Here is an 18,645-nt window from a genome sequence, read left to right as displayed (position 1 = left end):
GCAGAGTGCAAGACTGTTCAGGCAGACGAGGCGGAGCCTGCCAGTGGGTCAGGAGCTCAGCCTCGAGGAGCGCAGGGCGCTCACCAGCCGGAAGCCACGCCAGGAGGAGGGTCGGGAGCTGGCGCGGCCGCCGTCCCCCGGCGCAGCTGAGGCCCGCTGACATCAGCCGCGCTCCTCCCCTCGCCTCCCAACACTCCCAGCTCCCGGCCGGACCCTCCCTCCTCCCACCACGTGTCCTCTCCCCTCCCTCCCGAGGGGCCGCGCGCACGGGAAGCCAGAGAGACGGGCAGGATGGCGCTGTGACAGCCGGGACGCAGCCCTCGGCGTCTCCCCCGCGGCCCCGGCCCGCGCCCTGGCGCTCGGCCCGGCGGTGAGTGCGCGCGGGCAGGCGGGGCGGGGGCAGGCGGGGCGGGGGCAGGCGGGGCGGGGGCAGGCGGCCCCTCCCTCGGGCCCCGGGCCGCTGGGCCACGGCGGGGGCGGGGGCGCCGACGCTGCAGCTGCTGCCACCGCCGCCGCCGCCTTTGTTGCTGGCCCGCCGGGGGAGGCAGGCGGCGCCGGCCCCGGCCGTTCAGCAGGTGCGCTGGGGCCGGGAGCGGGCCAGGCGGGGAGGCGGGCCGGGCCGGGCGCGGGCAGGCCGGCGGCGGGAGCGCTCCCGGCGCGGGGCCGCGGAGAAAGGGAAATGGGACAAGATGGCTGGAGAAACCCGAGCGCGCCCCGGGGGCGCGGCGGCGGCGGCGGCGGGCGGGGCGCCGAGCGGGTGGGCGGCGGCGGCGGGTACCTCTTAAACCGCACCTTTGCTGTGGGGCGGCGCCCACACCTCCCGGGAGCCGGCCGGGGAGGCCGTGGCCAAGTTCTGGCCGCAGCTTCAGGGATCTGAAGCCGGTTTCACCCGCCCCAGACGGATCTTGCTGCATTTGCCCGTCCTTTTTGAAAATACCAAAGAAGCAGACTTTGAACTCCGGAAGGATCTTTTTTTTTGGAAGCCTGGGAGGATGCGGCCCACAAGATGCACACTCACTCCACACCTAGGAATTGCCCGCGCCCCTAGAGGGCAGGAGCGCGGCCTTTGTACTGGCCTAGGAGCTGGGCGAAAGATAATTTGCAGAAGAGAGAATTTGCGGTCCAGAGGCAGCGAGTTTTACCGATGGGGTGGGCCCCAGACCCTGCTGATTTCTGCATCTTCTTGGGTATCCAAGCATTACTCTTCACTAAGGGTCCTGAGCTTGGAAAGTCACTTAAGGCAGAATGACTCTATTTTCTGACCTGGCTCATGGACAAAAACCCTTGACTCTGGAAAATCCAGGCCTTCTGGGCCAACCAACCTCCTGACACGGAACTGGCCCTGTAGGAACAACCCAGTTGAGCGAGTGCACTAGGAGTTCAAACGCCTTCATTGACAGGAAGCCAACACACCTGCTGCTGATTCCATGTTTGGGTGGCCCTGGCTGGGAGAAAGTTCTGCCTTTTGATGCATTCTTAAAACTTCCTGGAAAACCCACCAACCTGTTATGCCCTTGGGTCTCTACAGAACCAGTCTGGTCTCTCTTCCGGTTTTTTAAATATTTGAAGATAGCCAGGTATGCTGACTGCCTGCAACCCTCTTCTTTTCATAACTAAATGTCACCTTCCAGCTTCCTGGTGCTTTCCTTGAAGCCCTTCCTCCCCAGACCTGGCTCTTCCCTTTCTCTTGTTCCCCTGAACTGTCCTGGGGCTAAAAAGTTTGTGTAACGTAAGCTGCCCCCTTCACAGGCTTTGAAGAGTTCACACTAGCACCTGATTTTTCTGAACTGAATCTTGCTTGCAGAGATGGCATCCACAGCCTGCCCTCTCAATTTGACCCTGAAAGAAGAGGAAGAAGAAGAAGAGATTCAGAGCCGGGAACTGGAGGATGGCCCCACAGATATGCAAAAAGTCCGAATCTGCTCAGAGGGTGGATGGGTAAGTAAGAAGGTGTGGGGTTCTCACACAGCTGTGAGGGGCTGGCCTGGGAGCCAGGTTTGTCTTCCTCAGGCAGACACAGGAAGTAAAAATAGCCTAGCTTAGCCCAATCCGGTGTGTTTGCATTCCTGAGAAAACAGTTCTGTGGCTTTAAAAGGCACAGCAAAGAATGGAGAAGCTGGTTATTGGAACAGTCTCTTTAGCCACATAACGTATCACCATCAAGATTGGAAGTCCAAGAGGCCACGACTATGTCTTTCTCCTGTACCCATGGATTCCCTATATCCTGCTCAATCCAGGCACCTTGTAGATATCAACTAAAGGTCTGCAGACCCATGTGTAAAAGAAAAATTATTCTGGCACTTGTTTGGATAATAAGGAATATATTAATATTCAGAACTACTGAGATAGGCTTCAAGACTGTCACAACAGAAGAGAGAAGAGAACAGGAGAGAGCTCAGCAGTAAAGACAAGTGGGGATTTATAGCCAGGGAACAGAGCATAGGGCTCAGTGAATGGAAAATTACTAAGAGGAGCCATCAACAGTGGGGGATTCTTTCTAAACTGACTTAGTGGAATTCCTGCTAAAACTGGGCTGTGCAGGCTGTGGACCATAGCAGGTGTGTATGTGTCCAGGGTAGAGGCCTCGTGGAGAAGAGGGCTCACAGGAGCCTGACCAAGTTTGGAGTGAGGAGAACATCTTTGTCACCTACTGCTGATTGAAGGGAACCGTTTAAACCATTTAAGTCTTGGGGCACTGAGCTGATGTGAGGAGAGCTTTATGGGATGAGGCTAGTTGGTTCTGTGTGAACACCTTACAGTAGTTGACACAGGAGAGAACTGCATTTCCAGCTGGCCCTGGGTGGAGGGATTGGGATAGTAGGCAGCAGTGAGTAGGGAGCATATCCAAACATTGTAGTGTGATAGAATTAAGATTTAAAGTATAAGTGCAACAGTTGTGTACATTACAGTTACAGTTGTATACATTATTTACAGTACTTACTGGACTTCATGATAACTCAGCATGCATGGTAAACATTTTAAATAAGCTCCAAATGACATTCCTTTTCTCTGCTTAGTTTTCCACTGTGTGTGAATGTCATCAGTGTACATAGTATGCTTTGCTTCCAATGAGAGATCTGTATCATAGAATCATGGTCTTTGCAAACTATCTTGTCCTACTCCCCTCCCACTGCATGAGGTGCAGCAGGGTTATCTGCCTTGTCCCTGGGATACACATGTATGCTGACTTCTGTTCTTAAAAACACCTCTTGAGCTGGAACCTTAAAAGTAGTGCATTTTGTTGTATGTGTGTTATACTGAATTAGAAAAAAAAAACAAAACAGTATGACTCCAGGCTGTGGGTTTGCCAATCTAGCTGTTGAAGCTGGACTGCTTCTATCTCTTCAGACCATGCTGCTGTCCTCCTCAGTTCTAATCCCTGCAGCTGGGGAGATTTTAGAGAGTAGGAGTCATCCCATCTAGCCCTGAGCAAGAACTCAATGCTTTGAGGCTATACCAGCCAACCGAGAACATTTAGACAGAATGGAGAAGCATGCAAAACAGGTGCAGTAGAAGCAAACATTAGAGTCTGTTGGGACAACACAGAGAGGAGCAAGGTGAAGCCCATGCTTGGCTGGGAAAGGAAGTAACCAACGGAGCTGGAGGAGGAGGACTGGCATGTGTGGCATTCAAGCAATCTGCCATCCATCTGCAGTTACTCAGCACAGTGCTGGGTGTTATTAAGACAAAATCCTTAGTCTCGTGGAATTATTAATACTTGTTTTATGAGTAAGACAGGAAAGTAAATCTGATTAATTGCACAGTATTTGGAATTCTGTGGTGGATGTCAGGTCTGGACAGTCTCCTACAGGCCGGAGAACTGGAGAAAGCATGCAAGGACCTGGTCTTGAATAGTAGGTAGTTTTGCCCCCTCCCAGGTACATCTGGGTGGAGACATTTCTGGTTATCATGACTTGTGGTGGAACTTGGGAAGTGGGAGAGCCTACTGGCATCTCCTGGGGAGAGGCCCGGGATGCTGCCATACATCTGTGATGCCCAGGACAGCCCCTGCAACAGAGAATGATCTGGCCAGAAGTGTCAGCAGTGCTGAGGTGAAAAAAATCCTGCTCCCGGGCATTAAACTGGGAGAAGAAAACAATCAAATCTGTCTCTTACATATGTGTTTGGGCTGTAGGTTGTGTTAGGGTGATCAATAAAAGCTTTCAATCTAAAGAACCATGCTATAAGGGTAATATTGCATGGGAGAATTGGAGTAGAAATACAATTTCAGGTAGAGAAAAGGGAAGATGTACTTTGAACCAAGTCTTAGGCAGAAGTGGAACCAGCCAAGGGAAGATATCTTGCTATCTAGGAAGCCAGGAGCACAGGCACTGGAGAAAAAAGTTTATGTACAGAGTCAGCAACAGCTCTTGCAGCTGGAGCCTGCAGTGCGTGTCAGGGAGTGGAGGAGACAGTTGAGAGAAGCAGGGCAGGCCCCAGGCTCAAGCCAGCCACTCGGGAGTGTATGCTGCGCCCTGGAGTCTGAGCTCTCTCCTTAGTAGCTCTGAGGAAGAAGTCCTCGGTTCATCTTTCTTAAGGGACCCTGGGGTTTGCTACTGCCATGAGGCAGGGGCCTAAGTGACCTGCTGAGAAAGCGTGGGCGTGGGAGTCAGACTTCCTAACTCTGTGACTTTGGGCAAGATACTTATCAGCTGTTCGCTCACCCATAAAACTGGGATAGTGATCCCCGTATCCTTGTATTATCTAAAGGATTCAATAAGAGTACAAGAAGGAGTGCCCTACACAGTGCCTGGCATACAGCAGGCAGTCTATCAGTGCACTGGTCCCAGGCCTCTGCCCTAAGAGCCCCACTGTCTTTGCTGAGTGGTTATACAGTTTCGTCAGCATGCCTGGGCAGCATGTAAGTACTCTAGGATGGTTAGATAAGCATTGGAATGCCAGCTCTTGGGGCCGAGCAAGGCAGCGCACACAAGCTGAAGGAAGAACACCTATCTGATGAGTCCTTGACCTTCTGGGAAGGGAGGAGGGCAGGGATCAAGGGCCCCTACCTGTGAGGCCAAGCAAGGGTGGGTGTCTAGGGGTTGGACGCTGGCTGCCTGATTTCTGAGTTTGCCCCAGGGCTGGCCCTATTTACCTTCTGCTGTGCTTGGCCAGATAAAAGGCCTCTGTAGAGAGAGGGGAGGCCTGCACAGCAGGGCTTGGCTGAAGGCTTGCTCAGTTCTCACAGAAGATCGCTGTGAGGAGAATTGCTAAGCCACACTACACTGTGTGCCTCTGAAGCGTCCTGTGGGCTTGTCTGAGGATCCTCCATGGCTCAGTCGTAAATGGGAGGAGATGAGTCCAGCCCCGGCCTCCGGGTGCCTTCTTACCACTCCAGGGCTGCTATATTTTTACCAGACTGGGCACGTGTTACCTTCTATGAGTGTCGATATGGATCGCCCTTCTGAAATGACAGGCATAGCCCGTCCTGTGTCCTGTTTTATCAGCAAAAGGAAAGGGACTATAAATAGGTATAGCCTAGATCTGAAATTTCCTAGGGAGAGAAAAGGCCAAAGGGAGAGTTGTTCAAAAGCCTGGGAAGTGGGATGGGGTGGGATGGAAAATTCCTAGCTGCCTGGCTTTCCAGATTGATGAAATCTGAGCAGAGCCCAGAGACCAATCCTTTATACCTCCTGGTATGTTACACTAGGCATTTTTGTCCATTCTTACTCCAAAGAGTAGGCTCAGTTTTGTGACAGATAAATTTTAATGATTATTTGAAACTATTCCAGGTAGAACAAGAGAAGCGAAGTCCAGAGAGTATATACTTAAATCTTTGACTCAGGAACACAATTTCAAGGGATTACTTTCTACAGGAAGTGCCCTAGGCTTAGGGGAACAAAACAAAATAAGCCCAGGTTCTGCCCTCAGTGAGCTGGTACTCTAGTGAAAGCAGCAGACAGGTAAACCAAGAGGATCCTGCAGTGTGATAAGTGCCACAGAGCCTTGAGCCCAGGGCAGTACAAGGTACATAGCCCAGGTTGAGGCCAGCTTGCCCAGGGAACAGGATATCTGGGCTGAATCTTGGAAGGTGGGTGGGTGTCAGCCAGGCCAAGAATGGGGAAGACTTTTGAAGCAGCATGTATGGAGACCTCCTGGTCTTTGGATGGGTGGGGAATGGTTTCTTCAAGGAACTGCAGGAGCTAAGTTCCACTGAGCGTGTGGGGGTAGAAGTGAGAGCATGCAAGCTGGGTACAAGGGAGGCCATTCTGCCCTCTGTAAAGACTGGAACCTTGAAGTCAGACATCCTAGGTCCCAACCTCAACCCTATTGTTTATTGGTTATGTGATTTTAGACCAGAAACAGGGCTGCTCTGAGCCAGTTTCCTCCTGGATTAAATGGGGTTGTGGGGGGAAATAAATGAAGCAGTTACAGGGCCTTTCGTAGGAAGTTCTCCCTATGTGGAAGGGGCTGTGAGGGTGGGGAGGGATGGGGTGGGATTTGTGAATAAGGCGGAAAGGCCAGGAGGTCTAAATGACTGATGGCCAGACACCTGAAGAAGCTGCAGGCTGTTCAGACACTGAACTTTTCTAAGCTGATGGAAAACATCATCATGATCCCCCCAGGCCCTAGACTGAGCTATGGGAAATAGCTGAAAGCAGCAGCCCAGTGATGCTTTACCACTGAATATGATGAGCTTTGGAATAGAATTTTTAATGACTGAAAGATGACACATAGTAAAAAGAAAGGAAAGAGTTGAACAAGAGGAGGTTGGTCTGGGTTGCTTGGCTGCATTCGGCCACGTGGGCACCCCCTCCCCCTGGCACACAGTGTCGGGGAGGTATGGGAGAGGGGGGTGGAGCTCTGTCTTTAGGGCTTTCTGCTGTGGGTCTAGGCATCAAAGCAAACCAGTTTGCTCTAGTATCTCATTACATAAATTGAAGCTCTAACTAGCCCTTCTCTCCTCCTCCTCCTCATCCTCTTGTGGATTGGAAAAGGCCAGATGAGGTCCTTGCTCTCACTGGCTTCTCTCTGGGCAGCTTTGGGTTCTGAGCCATACCCTGGGGCTAGTGCTCTGCAAATGGAGACTAGTGCCTGGGCAGCGCCCAGCGCCACTGTGGTCTGAGGATCTTTGACTGAGGGGGGCAGCAGGGTTGTGTTGGTAGGGGAACTGTCTCAGGGTGTTCCTTCCTGTGGTTCACTCTGGCTCTGGGAGGGGGCTGAGCTGTGATCAGCTCTCCCCGCTTTGCATGAGGATCCAGTCTCTCGACCTGGTGATCCATGGTGGGGAGTTTTCATCTCAAGGTTCTGCTCTCCTTATCCGTGAATGTGAGTGTGGCAAGCACTCAGCGAGGCACAGAGGACCTTGTGGACATCCAGATTTTGCTTCTTGGAGCCGTGTGAGGACTGATGTGTCTCCGGGCCCCGGCCCACCCTTGTGACATAATGGTGTGTGATCTGTGTCTGCATGTGCCAACTAGACATTGACAAAAGCCTGTTCACTGTTGCAGGTGCCAGCCCTATTCGATGAGGTGGCCATATATTTTTCTGATGAAGAGTGGGAAGTTTTGACGGAGCAACAAAAGGCTCTCTACCGGGAGGTCATGAGGATGAATTATGAAACTGTCCTGTCTCTGGGTAAAACTTTGTTTTCCTTTGTCTCTTAGAAGCTCTGAGCTCAGAGAATTGTTTCCATGTCTCTCTTCTCAGGTGTATCCAACATACCTCTCTCCTGAACATGGACTCTGTCCTCTCAATGCCTATGCCCATTTAATTTCCTGTTTTTGACTTAGGCAGGATATAAATATTGTGTCCTCCTACTCAGCAGCTCATGCCAGCTCTCAGAACCATCCTCATTCAACCCAGGCATACTCATCAATAAAAGAAAAAATAAGACATAATCTAAGAAATGTCACCGTGGATCTGGGCCTGTACTTTATACATTCCTAGGAGAGAAGGCAGGCCTTGTTGTTATCCTGGCAGCCTCCGAAGCTTGGAGACATATCCCCAAAGAATCCTTGTTGCTTCCCTCCCAGCACTGATATTATTAGAATCTAACGATTTGGAGGGATTTCCCCACTTGACTCACGCAGGTACTGGAATGCTCATTAGATCAGTAGCTGCATACACCCACTATCCTGGTAAAGGCAGTTCCTTTTTGTCATTGCTAGTACGGGCCCTCATTAGCAGAGATCCATAAATTCCCTTGGACAGACCTATTTCCCATCATATTTTTTCTTTAAGTAGCCCTGAATCCTCTACTGCCTTTCATAAATCTCCATACTGAGAAGACTGTAGTGGGGTGACAGTGGAGGGGAGGTTTGCTTAAGTATTACAAAGTACTTATTTTGGCAATTCTCCAAGACAGTAACACAGCTGTTAACCTGTTTTATTTCCTGTAAACAGAATTCCCATTCCCTAAGCCTGACATGATCACTCGGTTGGAAAGGGAGGAGTCGTCTCAGAATTCAGACGAATGGCAGCTCCAAGGAGGAACCTTTGCAGGTACTATGATTAACCCAATCTAGAAGGCATCCAATGGGAGAATTATGAAGATGGATTTTAAGTTTATATTAAGGTACATTCTGTGGGGTATTTAAGAGTAAGGCAAGGTCTAAGGCAGAAAGACTATGGGCTTTGGAGTTTTAAAATCTCCTTTACCATGCTGTGTGACCTTAGGCAACTTCATCCACCTCTCTGATTGTCCATTTCTTCATCTGTCAACTGCGGGTTATAAATCCCAACAGGCAACCTAGTATGCAGGTAAATGAAATTGAAGTTTGTATGGCTTTGGTTCAGTGCACATCTTGAGTGCCTTGGTAGCATACCACACACTTCTGAAAACTAAGGAAAATAGCGTGACAAAGCATGCATCCAGGGTTATTTACTTGACTTCCTGTCTACTTCATCTTGGATAGAAAAAGCAATAGCAGCTGTAGTACACATGTGAGCCAATATGTCTAAAGATGCAAACAGTGTTGCACCAAGAAACATAGCTAGAGAGCAGGAGTTGGATAAATACAGCTTCCTAGCAGCCAGCGTGATTTTATTTGCCTTCTCTCTATAAGTAATAGTTTAAAATGCTGTATTTCATTGATTGTAAAAGATGTATTTCTCTCATCACTTTAACATCTCTGCAATTGAGAATGCTTCTTAAAACTGGTGGGTCTTCCCTGGTGGCTCAGACAGTTAAGAATCTGCATGCAATACCGAAGACCCAGGTTCAATCCCTGGGTCGGAAAGATCCCCTGGAAAAGGGAATGGCAACCCACTCCAGTATTCTTGCCTGGAGAAATCCATGGACAGAGGAACCTGGGCTACAGTCCATGGCATCGCGAAGAGTTGGACACAACTGAGTGACTAACACTTAAAACTGATGGCATGTTACAGTTTCACTAGTGGCATTTTTTTTTCTTAATGGCATATAATGGTGCATCTTGCAATCAATGGGTTCTTAGTTTTGGTGAGATATGGTAATATCCCTGAGTAATACTCAATTTCTGTGACCACTCTCTAAGTAGAAACATACAATGAAACCCAGTTCTGACATGGGTACGCAAAAACCATACTTCTGCCTTATAAGCTTAACTTTGCTAAGTGTGGTATTGCTATAGATTTTCTTGGTTTAAGGGATATGATTCAGTTCATGATGATACAAATTCTGTAATACTATGTGTAGAATGGGTTGTATTTGGCTTCTCACCCAGGTAAAGATTATTTTGACCCAAGCGTGGCCCTCACAGTTAGTATGTCACCCAAGCTTGGTGCCTATGATCAGTTTCCAGCCCTTGTCACCTCCTGGCTTTGCCACCTTGATGCGTTACTTAATTTTTCTACACTCATCTGCAAATGCAGAGTAAAGAAACAGTTATTGTAAGAATTAGATGTGGTAATCTATGGGAACTAGCACAGGGGTGAGCACTTTGGAAGTATCTGTTATTAAAGTGACTGCTTTTAGTGAACTTCAGATTCAGGTAGTCTCGGTATTTTGACCAAAACAAACCAAGGAATGACCCAAAAATCATTTTACTTCTGGGCACTATCTTCACCCCTCCCTGTATGTCTTCCAGAAAAGGAAGAATCCGACATGAAGCCCCCAGATTGGGCGGGCCCGATGAACGCAGCCTTGCAGTTTCCCCAGCCTCAGCACCTGGATGGCTTTGGCCTCCGTCTGCCTCGGGACATCACAGAGCTGCCCGAGTGGGGCGAGGGGTACCCCTTCTACATGGCCATGGGCTTCCCCGGGTATGACCTCTCGGCCGACGACCTGGCCGGGAAGTTGCAGTTCAGCCGGGGCATGCGCCGCAGTTACGACGCAGGGTTCAAGTTAATGGTAGTGGAGTACGCCGAGAGCACCAACAACTGCCAGGCGGCCAAGCAGTTTGGCGTGCTGGAAAAAAACGTCCGCGACTGGCGCAAAGTGAAGCCGCAGCTGCAGAACGCCCACGCCATGCGGCGTGCCTTCCGCGGCCCCAAGAACGGGCGCTTCGCCCTGGTGGACCAGCGCGTGGCCGAGTACGTGCGATACATGCAGGCCAAAGGGGACCCCATCACCAGGGAGGCCATGCAGCTGAAAGCTCTGGAGATTGCCCAGGAGATGAACATTCCAGAGAAAGGGTTCAAGGCCAGCTTGGGTTGGTGTCGAAGAATGATGCGGAGGTATGACTTGTCTCTGCGGCATAAGGTGCCTGTGCCCCAGCAGCTGCCGGAAGACCTGACCGAGAAGCTTGTCACCTACCAGCGGAGCGTCCTGGCTCTGCGCAGGGCACACGAATACCAGGTGGCTCAGATGGGAAATGCAGACGAGACGCCCATTTGCTTAGAGGTGCCCTCTAGGGTGACTGTGGACAACCAGGGTGAAAAGCCCGTCTTGGTCAAGACGCCAGGGAGGGAGAAACTGAAAATCACAGCCATGCTCGGTGTCTTGGCTGATGGGAGGAAGCTACCTCCGTATATCATTCTGAGGGGCACGTACATCCCCCCTGGGAAGTTCCCTAGTGGCATGGAAATCCGTTGCCACCGGTATGGATGGATGACGGAGGACTTGATGCAGGACTGGCTGGAAGTGGTGTGGAGGCGGAGGACGGGCGCGGTGCCCAAGCAGAGGGGGATGCTGATCCTGAACGGCTTCAGGGGCCATGCCACCGACTCAGTGAAGAGCTCCATGGAGAGCATGAACACCGACATGGTCATCATCCCGGGGGGCTTGACCTCACAGCTGCAGGTGCTGGACGTGGTGGTCTACAAGCCGCTGAATGACAGTGTCCGGGCCCAGTATTCCAACTGGCTCCTGGCGGGGAACCTGGCGCTGAGCCCCACCGGAAACGCCAAGAAGCCGCCCCTGGGCCTTTTTCTGGAGTGGGTAATGGTGGCGTGGAATAGCATCTCGAGCGAGTCCATTGTCCAAGGGTTCAAGAAGTGCCACATCTCCAGCAACTTGGAGGATGAGGATGACGTGCTGTGGGAAATCGAGAGCGAGTTGCCAGGCGGAGGGGAACTGCCCAAGGAGTGTGACGCTGAGAGCCTGACGGAGAGCCACTGAGGGGAAGCTGAGGTAAGCAGCCAGGAGGTGCCGCTGGGCACCTTCCCTGAGGGACGTGTTGGGTTTCACAAACACCCTTTCGTCTCTTGCCATTCTTTGTTCCTGAGAACTCTTTGAACCCACAGGGCAATGCTGCAGGTAGCAGGCCATCAGCATTTTCTCCTTCATAGGAAACTTTGGTTGCTTGGCTTATTTCATGGGTATTTTGTATAATGCATGAAGTGAACGACGAGTGAGCTGCCTGAACATTTAATCTGAGTGCCATAATGCTGAAATTATTTAATCCTGAAGAAGCATAGTTTGACATGACTCCGTTAACAAAAAGTTTTGTCTGCAAAACAATTTTTCTTCCCCATATAAATCATGCTGAATATATAGGGCCAACATGTGTACCTGATTCACTTGGAGCAACTGTGCTCACCCTGGCTAGCCTGTAGGGCTGGGATGTAAGGAGGTGTGCACCTTCGAACTGTGTCTCCTGGGTCTCAAGTTTCCGACCTGGGCTAGGCTGCAGTAGCCCAGTGGGGAATGAAAGAAATAGCTTATGTTTGCTTTTCCCTGGGACATCAAAAGTCTGTTTTAAAGCATCGTCTTATCCTCATGATGACATTCACATGGAATAAACAATTACAATAATTTCATAGACACATGAAGGGTGATATTTTTAAACTGAAATTCTGTACCAAAAAACAAACCAGAATGCTTATCTAGGACTCCAGTAAGTGAAGTCTGAGGACAGTAAGGCCTGGAATTTTCAGAGTTAAGTATAGAAGAGCCACGGCTTTAACAGGAAGTTGGAGTGGAGGACTAACAAACAACACGAGTAGAATGATTCTTACCCCCACACCCTTTGAGAGAGGAAAATGACCACCTACCGTGGACAACATACAGAGAGAACAAACACATTTCATTTTACTTTCTTGTTCTTATTTCCCTAATTTGTTCATTTGTTCCTCCAGACAGTGTTTAATATGAAGAGAGCAATCCTTTTACAAAGGACCAAATGTATCTTGACATTTTTTTCTTTCCTGTAAGGTATAATTAGGTATTTCCATCCTACTTGCTTCTTTCTCTAAATGAAATGCTAAGAGAAATCTCCTGTCGGACACCCCCACTTCATGCTGTGTAAGTTGAAGAGTGATTTAAGTCTCCTTCCCTGCCCCCAAATCAAGTGAAAGTGAAAGTCACTTGTGTCCAACTCTTTGCAACAACCCCATGGACTATACAGTCTATGGAATTCTCCAGGCCAGAATACTGGAGTGGGTAGCCTTTCCCTTCTCCAGAGGATCTTTCCAACCCAGGGATTGAACCTAGGTCTCCTGCATTGCAGGCGGATTCTTTACCAGCTGAGCCACAAGGGAAGCCCAAATCAAATTGTACTCCTAACACTGATCCCCAGTGTTATTCTGAGATCCCCAGAATTACAGAGCCATTGGAAGTTCTTACGGGCAAAATCACTAAAAGTGCTTTTTTCCCCTCATGTCCTCTAATGTTTCTCTCCATGAATTCAGCCTCCCTTTATGAACCATCATACTGTATCCATTGAATATCAAACTTGGAGTTAGAGTGAGTTTTTACCATATTTACCTTCCTCCCCCACCCCATTGTTGTTGTTCAGTCGCTAAGTTGTGTCTGACTTTTTGTGACCCCATGGACTGCAGCTCTCCAGATTCCTCTGTCCTCCGCTATCTGTCTCCCAGAGTTGGCTCTAATTCATGTCCGTTGAGTTGCTAATGCTATCTAACCATCTCATCCTCTGCTGCCCTCTTCTCCTTTTGCTTTCAATCTTTCCCAGCATCAGTCTTTTCCAGTGAATCTGTCCTTTGCCTCAGGTGGCCAAAGTATTGGAGCTTCAGCTTCAGCAACAGTCCTTCCAATGAATATTCAGGGTTGATTTCCTTCAGGATTGACTGGTTTGATCTCCTTGCAGTCCAAGGGACTCTCAAGAGTCTTCTCCAGCACCACAGTTCAAAAGCATCAGTTCTTTGCTGCTCAGCCACCTTTGAATTGTGGTGCTGGAGAAGACTCTTGAGAGTCCCTTGGACTGCAGCTTCCCAGGTGGTGCAGTGGTAAAGAATCTGCCTGCCAATGCAGGAGACACAAGAGATGTGGATTCGATCCCTGGGTCAGGAAGATCCCTTGGAGGAGGAAAATGGCAACCCACTCCAGTACTCTTGCCTGGAAAATTCCATGGACAGAGGAGCCTGGTGGGCTGCAGTGCATGGGATCACAAAAAGTCAGGACACAACTGAGCACAGTCATCATCATCTCACATCTATATATGACTACTGGAAAAATCATAGTTTTGACTATACAGACCTTTGTCGGCAAAGTGGTGTCTCTGCTTTTTTAGTATGCCAAGTTTGTCACAGCTTTCCTTCCAAGGAACAAGTATCTTTTAATTTCATGGCTGCAGTCACTGTCTGCAGTGATTTTGGAGCCCAAGAAAATTGGTCAGTTTCTACTTTTTCCCTTTCTATCTGCCATGAAGTGATGAGACCAAATGCCATGATCCTAGTTCTTTTTAATGTTGAGTTTCAAGCCAGCTTTTTCACTCTCCTCTTTCACTCTCATCAAGAGCCTCTTTAGTTCCTCTTCACTTTCTGCTATTAGAGTGGTATTATCTGCATATATGATATTGTTGATATTTCTCCTGGCAATCTTGATTCCAACTTGTGATTCATCCAGCCTGGCATTTCGTGTCCAACTCTTTGTGACCCTATGGATTGCAGCCTACCAGTCTCCTCCATTCATGGGATTTTCCAGGCAAGAATACTGGAGTGGGTTGCTACTTCTTTCTGCAGGAGATCTTCCCAATCCAGGGATTGAACCCGGGTCTCTCACATTGTTGGCAGGCGCTTTTACTGTCTGAACCACCAGGGAAGTCGCATATATAAGATTGTTGATATTTCTCCTGGCAATCTTGATTCCAACTTGTGATTCATCCAGTCTGGCGTTTCACATGATGCACTCTGCATATAAGTTAAATAAGTTAAATATACAGTCTTGATGTACTCCTTTCCCAATTTGAAACCAGTCAGGTATTCCATGACCAGTTCTAACTGTTGCTTCTTGACTTGCACGCAGGTTTCTCAGGAGACAGGTAAGGTAGTCTGGTATTCCCATCTCTTTAAGAATTTTCCACAGTTTGTTGTGATCTACACAGTCAGAAACTTTAGCGTAGTCAATGGAGCAGAAGTAGATGTTTTTCTGGAACTCCCTTGCTTTCTCCATAATCCATCAGATGTTAGCAATTTGATCTCTGGTTCCTCTGCCTCTTTGAAACCCAGCTTGTAAATCTGGAAGTTCTTGGTTCATGTACTGCTGAAGCCTAGCTTGAAGGATTTTAAGCAGATGACATTTTTGTGTATTTTTAATTTTCTAAGGTATATGCTACCCATAGGACTGGATCAAAAACTGTCAGAATAAGAAAAGGAAGAAAACAAGGCTGGGGCACAGCTGTGCACTTACATCCGATCAGGACCGTGAGTTTTGGCTCATCCTGACAGCCACAGTTCTCTGTATAGTTGCCCTGGTTTGGGCTGAGGAAGTTGCAGAAGTAGACAGGATTATCCGTAAGACATTTGAGAGGAGACATATGGGCATACAATGGCCTCTTCTCATCTGTCTGGAAATGTGACTAATGGAATAATTATGTTGATGAAGTTATACAGTGTCTAAAATCCAAAGATTAACTCACACTTATGTTCTGTTTTCTAGCAAATAGAACTGTGTTTGGAACAGTTGGGGAGGAAAATCTTCAAGAAGATTCCTCGCAGCCTGAATGCACAGGGAGAAGCAGGAAAAGGCCGTGGGGCTTGAAATAACCCAGGTCTGGACAGCAGCCTGAGCATCCCGCCCTGAGCTAGAGCCCAGCCCCACCCCACACCACGAGGAGTCCAAAAAGTTGAGGACCCTTCATTTCATCAGAGATGTGATTAGAAAAGAAACTGCTTCTGCCTCATTTCTTGTTTTAGAAATTATATTTATAGAACCTGTAAATAGGTGTGAACAAACATATTTCCTAGAGAAGAGACCATTTGTTCAACACCAACAAGAAACTCATCATATGGGCCCAACTCCACTGGTATTCTTTCTTTGGAGAAAACCTCAAGTTGTTTTTCCTTCTGCCTCTAAAAATGCTTCCATCAGTAGAACCTGTCCCCACACAGGTCAAGACTGCAGAGAAGGCTTTGTAGAAATGGTCATTTATGTACACCTGCTACTTACACATTTCCTTTTTTGGAAAAATGAGATGCTAATAATGACAAAATTCAGACATACTGGCCTAGTGCCAGCAGATGGCTTTTCTACAGACAAACTAGGTTAGTATGGAAGATACAGATTAAAATAAACTGTGCTATTTTATTTATCTTCCCAATCTGGTTGGCAGCTAGACTTTTCTAGGGTCTCATTTAATGGCCCTATTTTTCATTATTATTATATTTAATGATAGGGTAGCATTTAGTACACAAGCTCTTCTGTTTCTCAGGCTGCCTGCAGAAGTCACCATAAATTATCTGCTGTCTACATGGTACAAAGCTCATTGACTCACCTGATACTGTTTAATTCCTTTAATATTTTTATCACAAGGGTGGTAAGAGGGCTTGGGCCTTTAGCCACAGTTGTTTCAGGACTTCTAATCTTCTATCCCGCAGAAATAGTTGGGAGATCTTAGAAATTTTACACTATACTAATTTGCATTCCCACATAAGTTGAGTGTTATGAAAACATTCCATCAAAGCTACCTGTGCTACAAAAAAATATGCCAGAACCTCATAGACAAAGCCATTGCTAGAAACGTCATTCCAATGTCAGATCTGGATAACAGGCTACCATAACCACTTTTCCTTCCAATAGACCCAGCTCATTTGTATAATATTCTTGGCATCCTGAAACACCTATTTCTACTCAGGTACTCATTCCTATTAGTGACCCACTCTCCTCAATTTTTAAAACCAGTTTTCCTCCAAGAGGGTAACTTTTAACTTCTGGTGTCTGAATACTTTTCAAAGTTTGAATTGTTTCCTTATTTGCTTTTACCTGCACTGTAATCTTTATCATCTCAAATGGCATCTAAATCCAGCTACTTTTCATTCCAGAAGTTTTCATTCCCTCCAATTCCACTTAATTTATCCTCCACTATCCTGGTTCCTGGCCCTTTCCTCTTTATGTCCCGTTTTGTTTTGGGAGCTTAAAGGACTTTATAAGACCTAGTTTTTGGTTCCTGCATTGGAGCCATAGTTGTTTTGCAGAGAAGAGTAGAAAATGGATTCAACTCCTGTTTCATTCCACCAACACCTCTTTAAGTCTCATCATCAGCTGACAGATGATGCCTTACAGGTTGCATAGCACTGGAACTTCCTAGAGTAATGGCTCTACTGTCAGGGTTTTCTGGGCTCATTCTTCCACTGACTTATGATCTATGCCTAACAGAGCCCCAGTACAACTATTTTGCAGAATGGCTATTACCCTAGAGTTACTATAGCACATATTGAGACATAGTTGTACTCCCCAGTAGATAGGAACTGACTCTAACAATAAACTTTGATAATAAAGACAATAGGCTCTGGTGGTTTATTATCTGCTAGCATTTTAAAAAGTCACATCTCAAACTCTCATTTACACTTTATTCTCCACTGTTTGGTACCAATATATTATACCCTTGAATAAAAAAGTCTGTTTGTGGGATGACAATGTAATTACTGTTGGTGTCTTTAAAGGTAAATGTTATGTGTGGTTTCCAACTGGCTTTTAAAGGTGGAGGAAAGGGCCCTAGCAAAAATAGCTTTTTCCCTCAGTCATGTCTGGTGACTGCTCTCAGGAATAGTATGTTACCAATCAATGAAGGAAATCCATAAAGGGATATTAAATTTAAAAGAATGGAAACATGCTAGCAGGTTGATGAATAGAACACTTGGTCCTGTTTTGATAAGTATTTTTAAAAAAAAGTATTGATGAATATGCCTTTTCATATTGTGCTTTTAGTAATTACCATGCCAGTTGATTCAATTAAATATTAGTCTACACTGCAAGAAAAATCTAGACATTTTTCCTTTATTAAGCCATGAGAATTGAATGCTGAATCAATCTGTTGGCCATAGCATCTTAAGTCTGACTCCCAAACCATTATTCAAACTGGAGGAATTTTTGGTTTAAGTCAAAGACATGAAACATAGGCATTTTTATATGGTCAAAGTGAGCAATCATTTAGAAGTCACTTCATGAAATCTGATCAGCAACATCCTAGTCACTTCAGGCAATGGGAGAAGTGTTAGAGGAAATGTGTGCTTGATGGATCCCAGGAATGGGTGATGAAGGTGATAAGAATATGTGCTAAACCAGCACCTGGTCCCTGGTAGAAAGGTGGGCCTTATCAAATCTGGTTTTGAACAATGATAACACCTATAGCTGAAAGAATTACTGAAATCTCTATAAGGAAAAAATAAGCTTTATTCTAAGCCTGAAATTATTTGGTTTCTAGTTGCCTTTTTCCTCTCCGCAGCAGTTATTTTTATAAATGATGCCTGATAATAAGCACTCATGATTTCTTAAGAACCTAATTATAAAAGATGCACTGCACTCAGGATCCCAAAATGGAGCTAGAGCTGGAGGCAGTGTTTGGTGGAACTGAGGTATTTGAATCTCAGAAAAATCCTGTATCAATCACTCTTTCTACCTGCCTGCCGTGCCCTTAACCTCATCTCTCCACTGTACAAAATGATACTTGAGGAAAACTGGCATGGAAAGCAGACATTAAGAGTGTAGGCCCCAAACTTGGAGTCCTCTGGTGTCCTATGGTCCCACCAGAATAGGTGTGTAGGGATTTAGGCCAGGTCCTACAGAGTAGTGAAGCATTCTCTTTGGAGGTCCACTGCTATACAGATTTCAATGGGAACCTGCCCTTGTAATGAGCAGCGGGGCATGTTCAAGATGTCTAGGTGTCTCTCCATCTATGGAACACATGGAATGTAATACATACTTAGCACTGAGGCTCAAGATATAATATGGATCCACTATACACAGTTAGATATCAGTTCAAATTCTTAGAAATCCTAAAAATTCTTGAGTTTTCTTAAACTCTAAATGACTTTTCAGAGTTGTGCCAAGAACTGAAACTAAGCTATTTATTTTTTTGTCTTAACATATCACAAAAGGAAGCG

The 18,645-nt window shown here is 47.2% G+C and overlaps 1 protein-coding gene across 3 annotated transcripts; it reads left to right on the top strand.

Annotated features, from left to right (window-relative positions):
• The first annotated feature begins 276 nt into the window (after positions 1-276).
• POGK (pogo transposable element derived with KRAB domain) lies at positions 277-17,045 on the top strand. 3 transcript variants are annotated; one of them, XM_081489301.1, is made up of 6 exons: positions 277-370; positions 1,805-1,938; positions 7,452-7,578; positions 8,347-8,445; positions 10,011-11,494; positions 15,203-17,045. In XM_081489301.1, exons 2-5 carry the CDS (start codon positions 1,807-1,809, stop codon positions 11,480-11,482), a joined length of 1,830 nt encoding a protein of 609 aa, XP_081345427.1. In that variant the 5' UTR covers positions 277-370; positions 1,805-1,806; the 3' UTR covers positions 11,483-11,494; positions 15,203-17,045. The 3 variants fall into 3 exon arrangements, with proteins under 3 accessions (XP_081345427.1, XP_081345428.1, XP_081345429.1); XM_081489302.1 differs by lacking the exon at positions 277-370 and adding an exon at positions 448-575; XM_081489303.1 differs by lacking the exon at positions 277-370 and adding an exon at positions 448-1,577.
• Positions 17,046-18,645: the final 1,600 nt, after the last annotated feature.

The sequence above is a fragment of the Giraffa tippelskirchi genome, chromosome 5, assembly GCF_054371585.1.
Source record: "Giraffa tippelskirchi isolate mGirTip1 chromosome 5, T2T-mGirTip1v1.2.pri, whole genome shotgun sequence".
Taxonomy (NCBI): domain Eukaryota; kingdom Metazoa; phylum Chordata; class Mammalia; order Artiodactyla; family Giraffidae; genus Giraffa; species Giraffa tippelskirchi.
This window is presented reverse-complemented; position numbering and strand designations above follow the sequence as displayed.

Coding starts and splice junctions, on each gene's coding strand:
- POGK (XM_081489301.1), top strand. CDS start 1,807: ATGGCATCCACAGCCTGCCCTCTCAATTTGACCCTGAAAGAAGAGGAA. Junction 7,579..8,346: donor TGAAACTGTCCTGTCTCTGG/GTAAAACTTTGT, acceptor TCCTGTAAACAG/AATTCCCATTCCCTAAGCCT. Junction 8,446..10,010: donor CCAAGGAGGAACCTTTGCAG/GTACTATGATTA, acceptor TATGTCTTCCAG/AAAAGGAAGAATCCGACATG.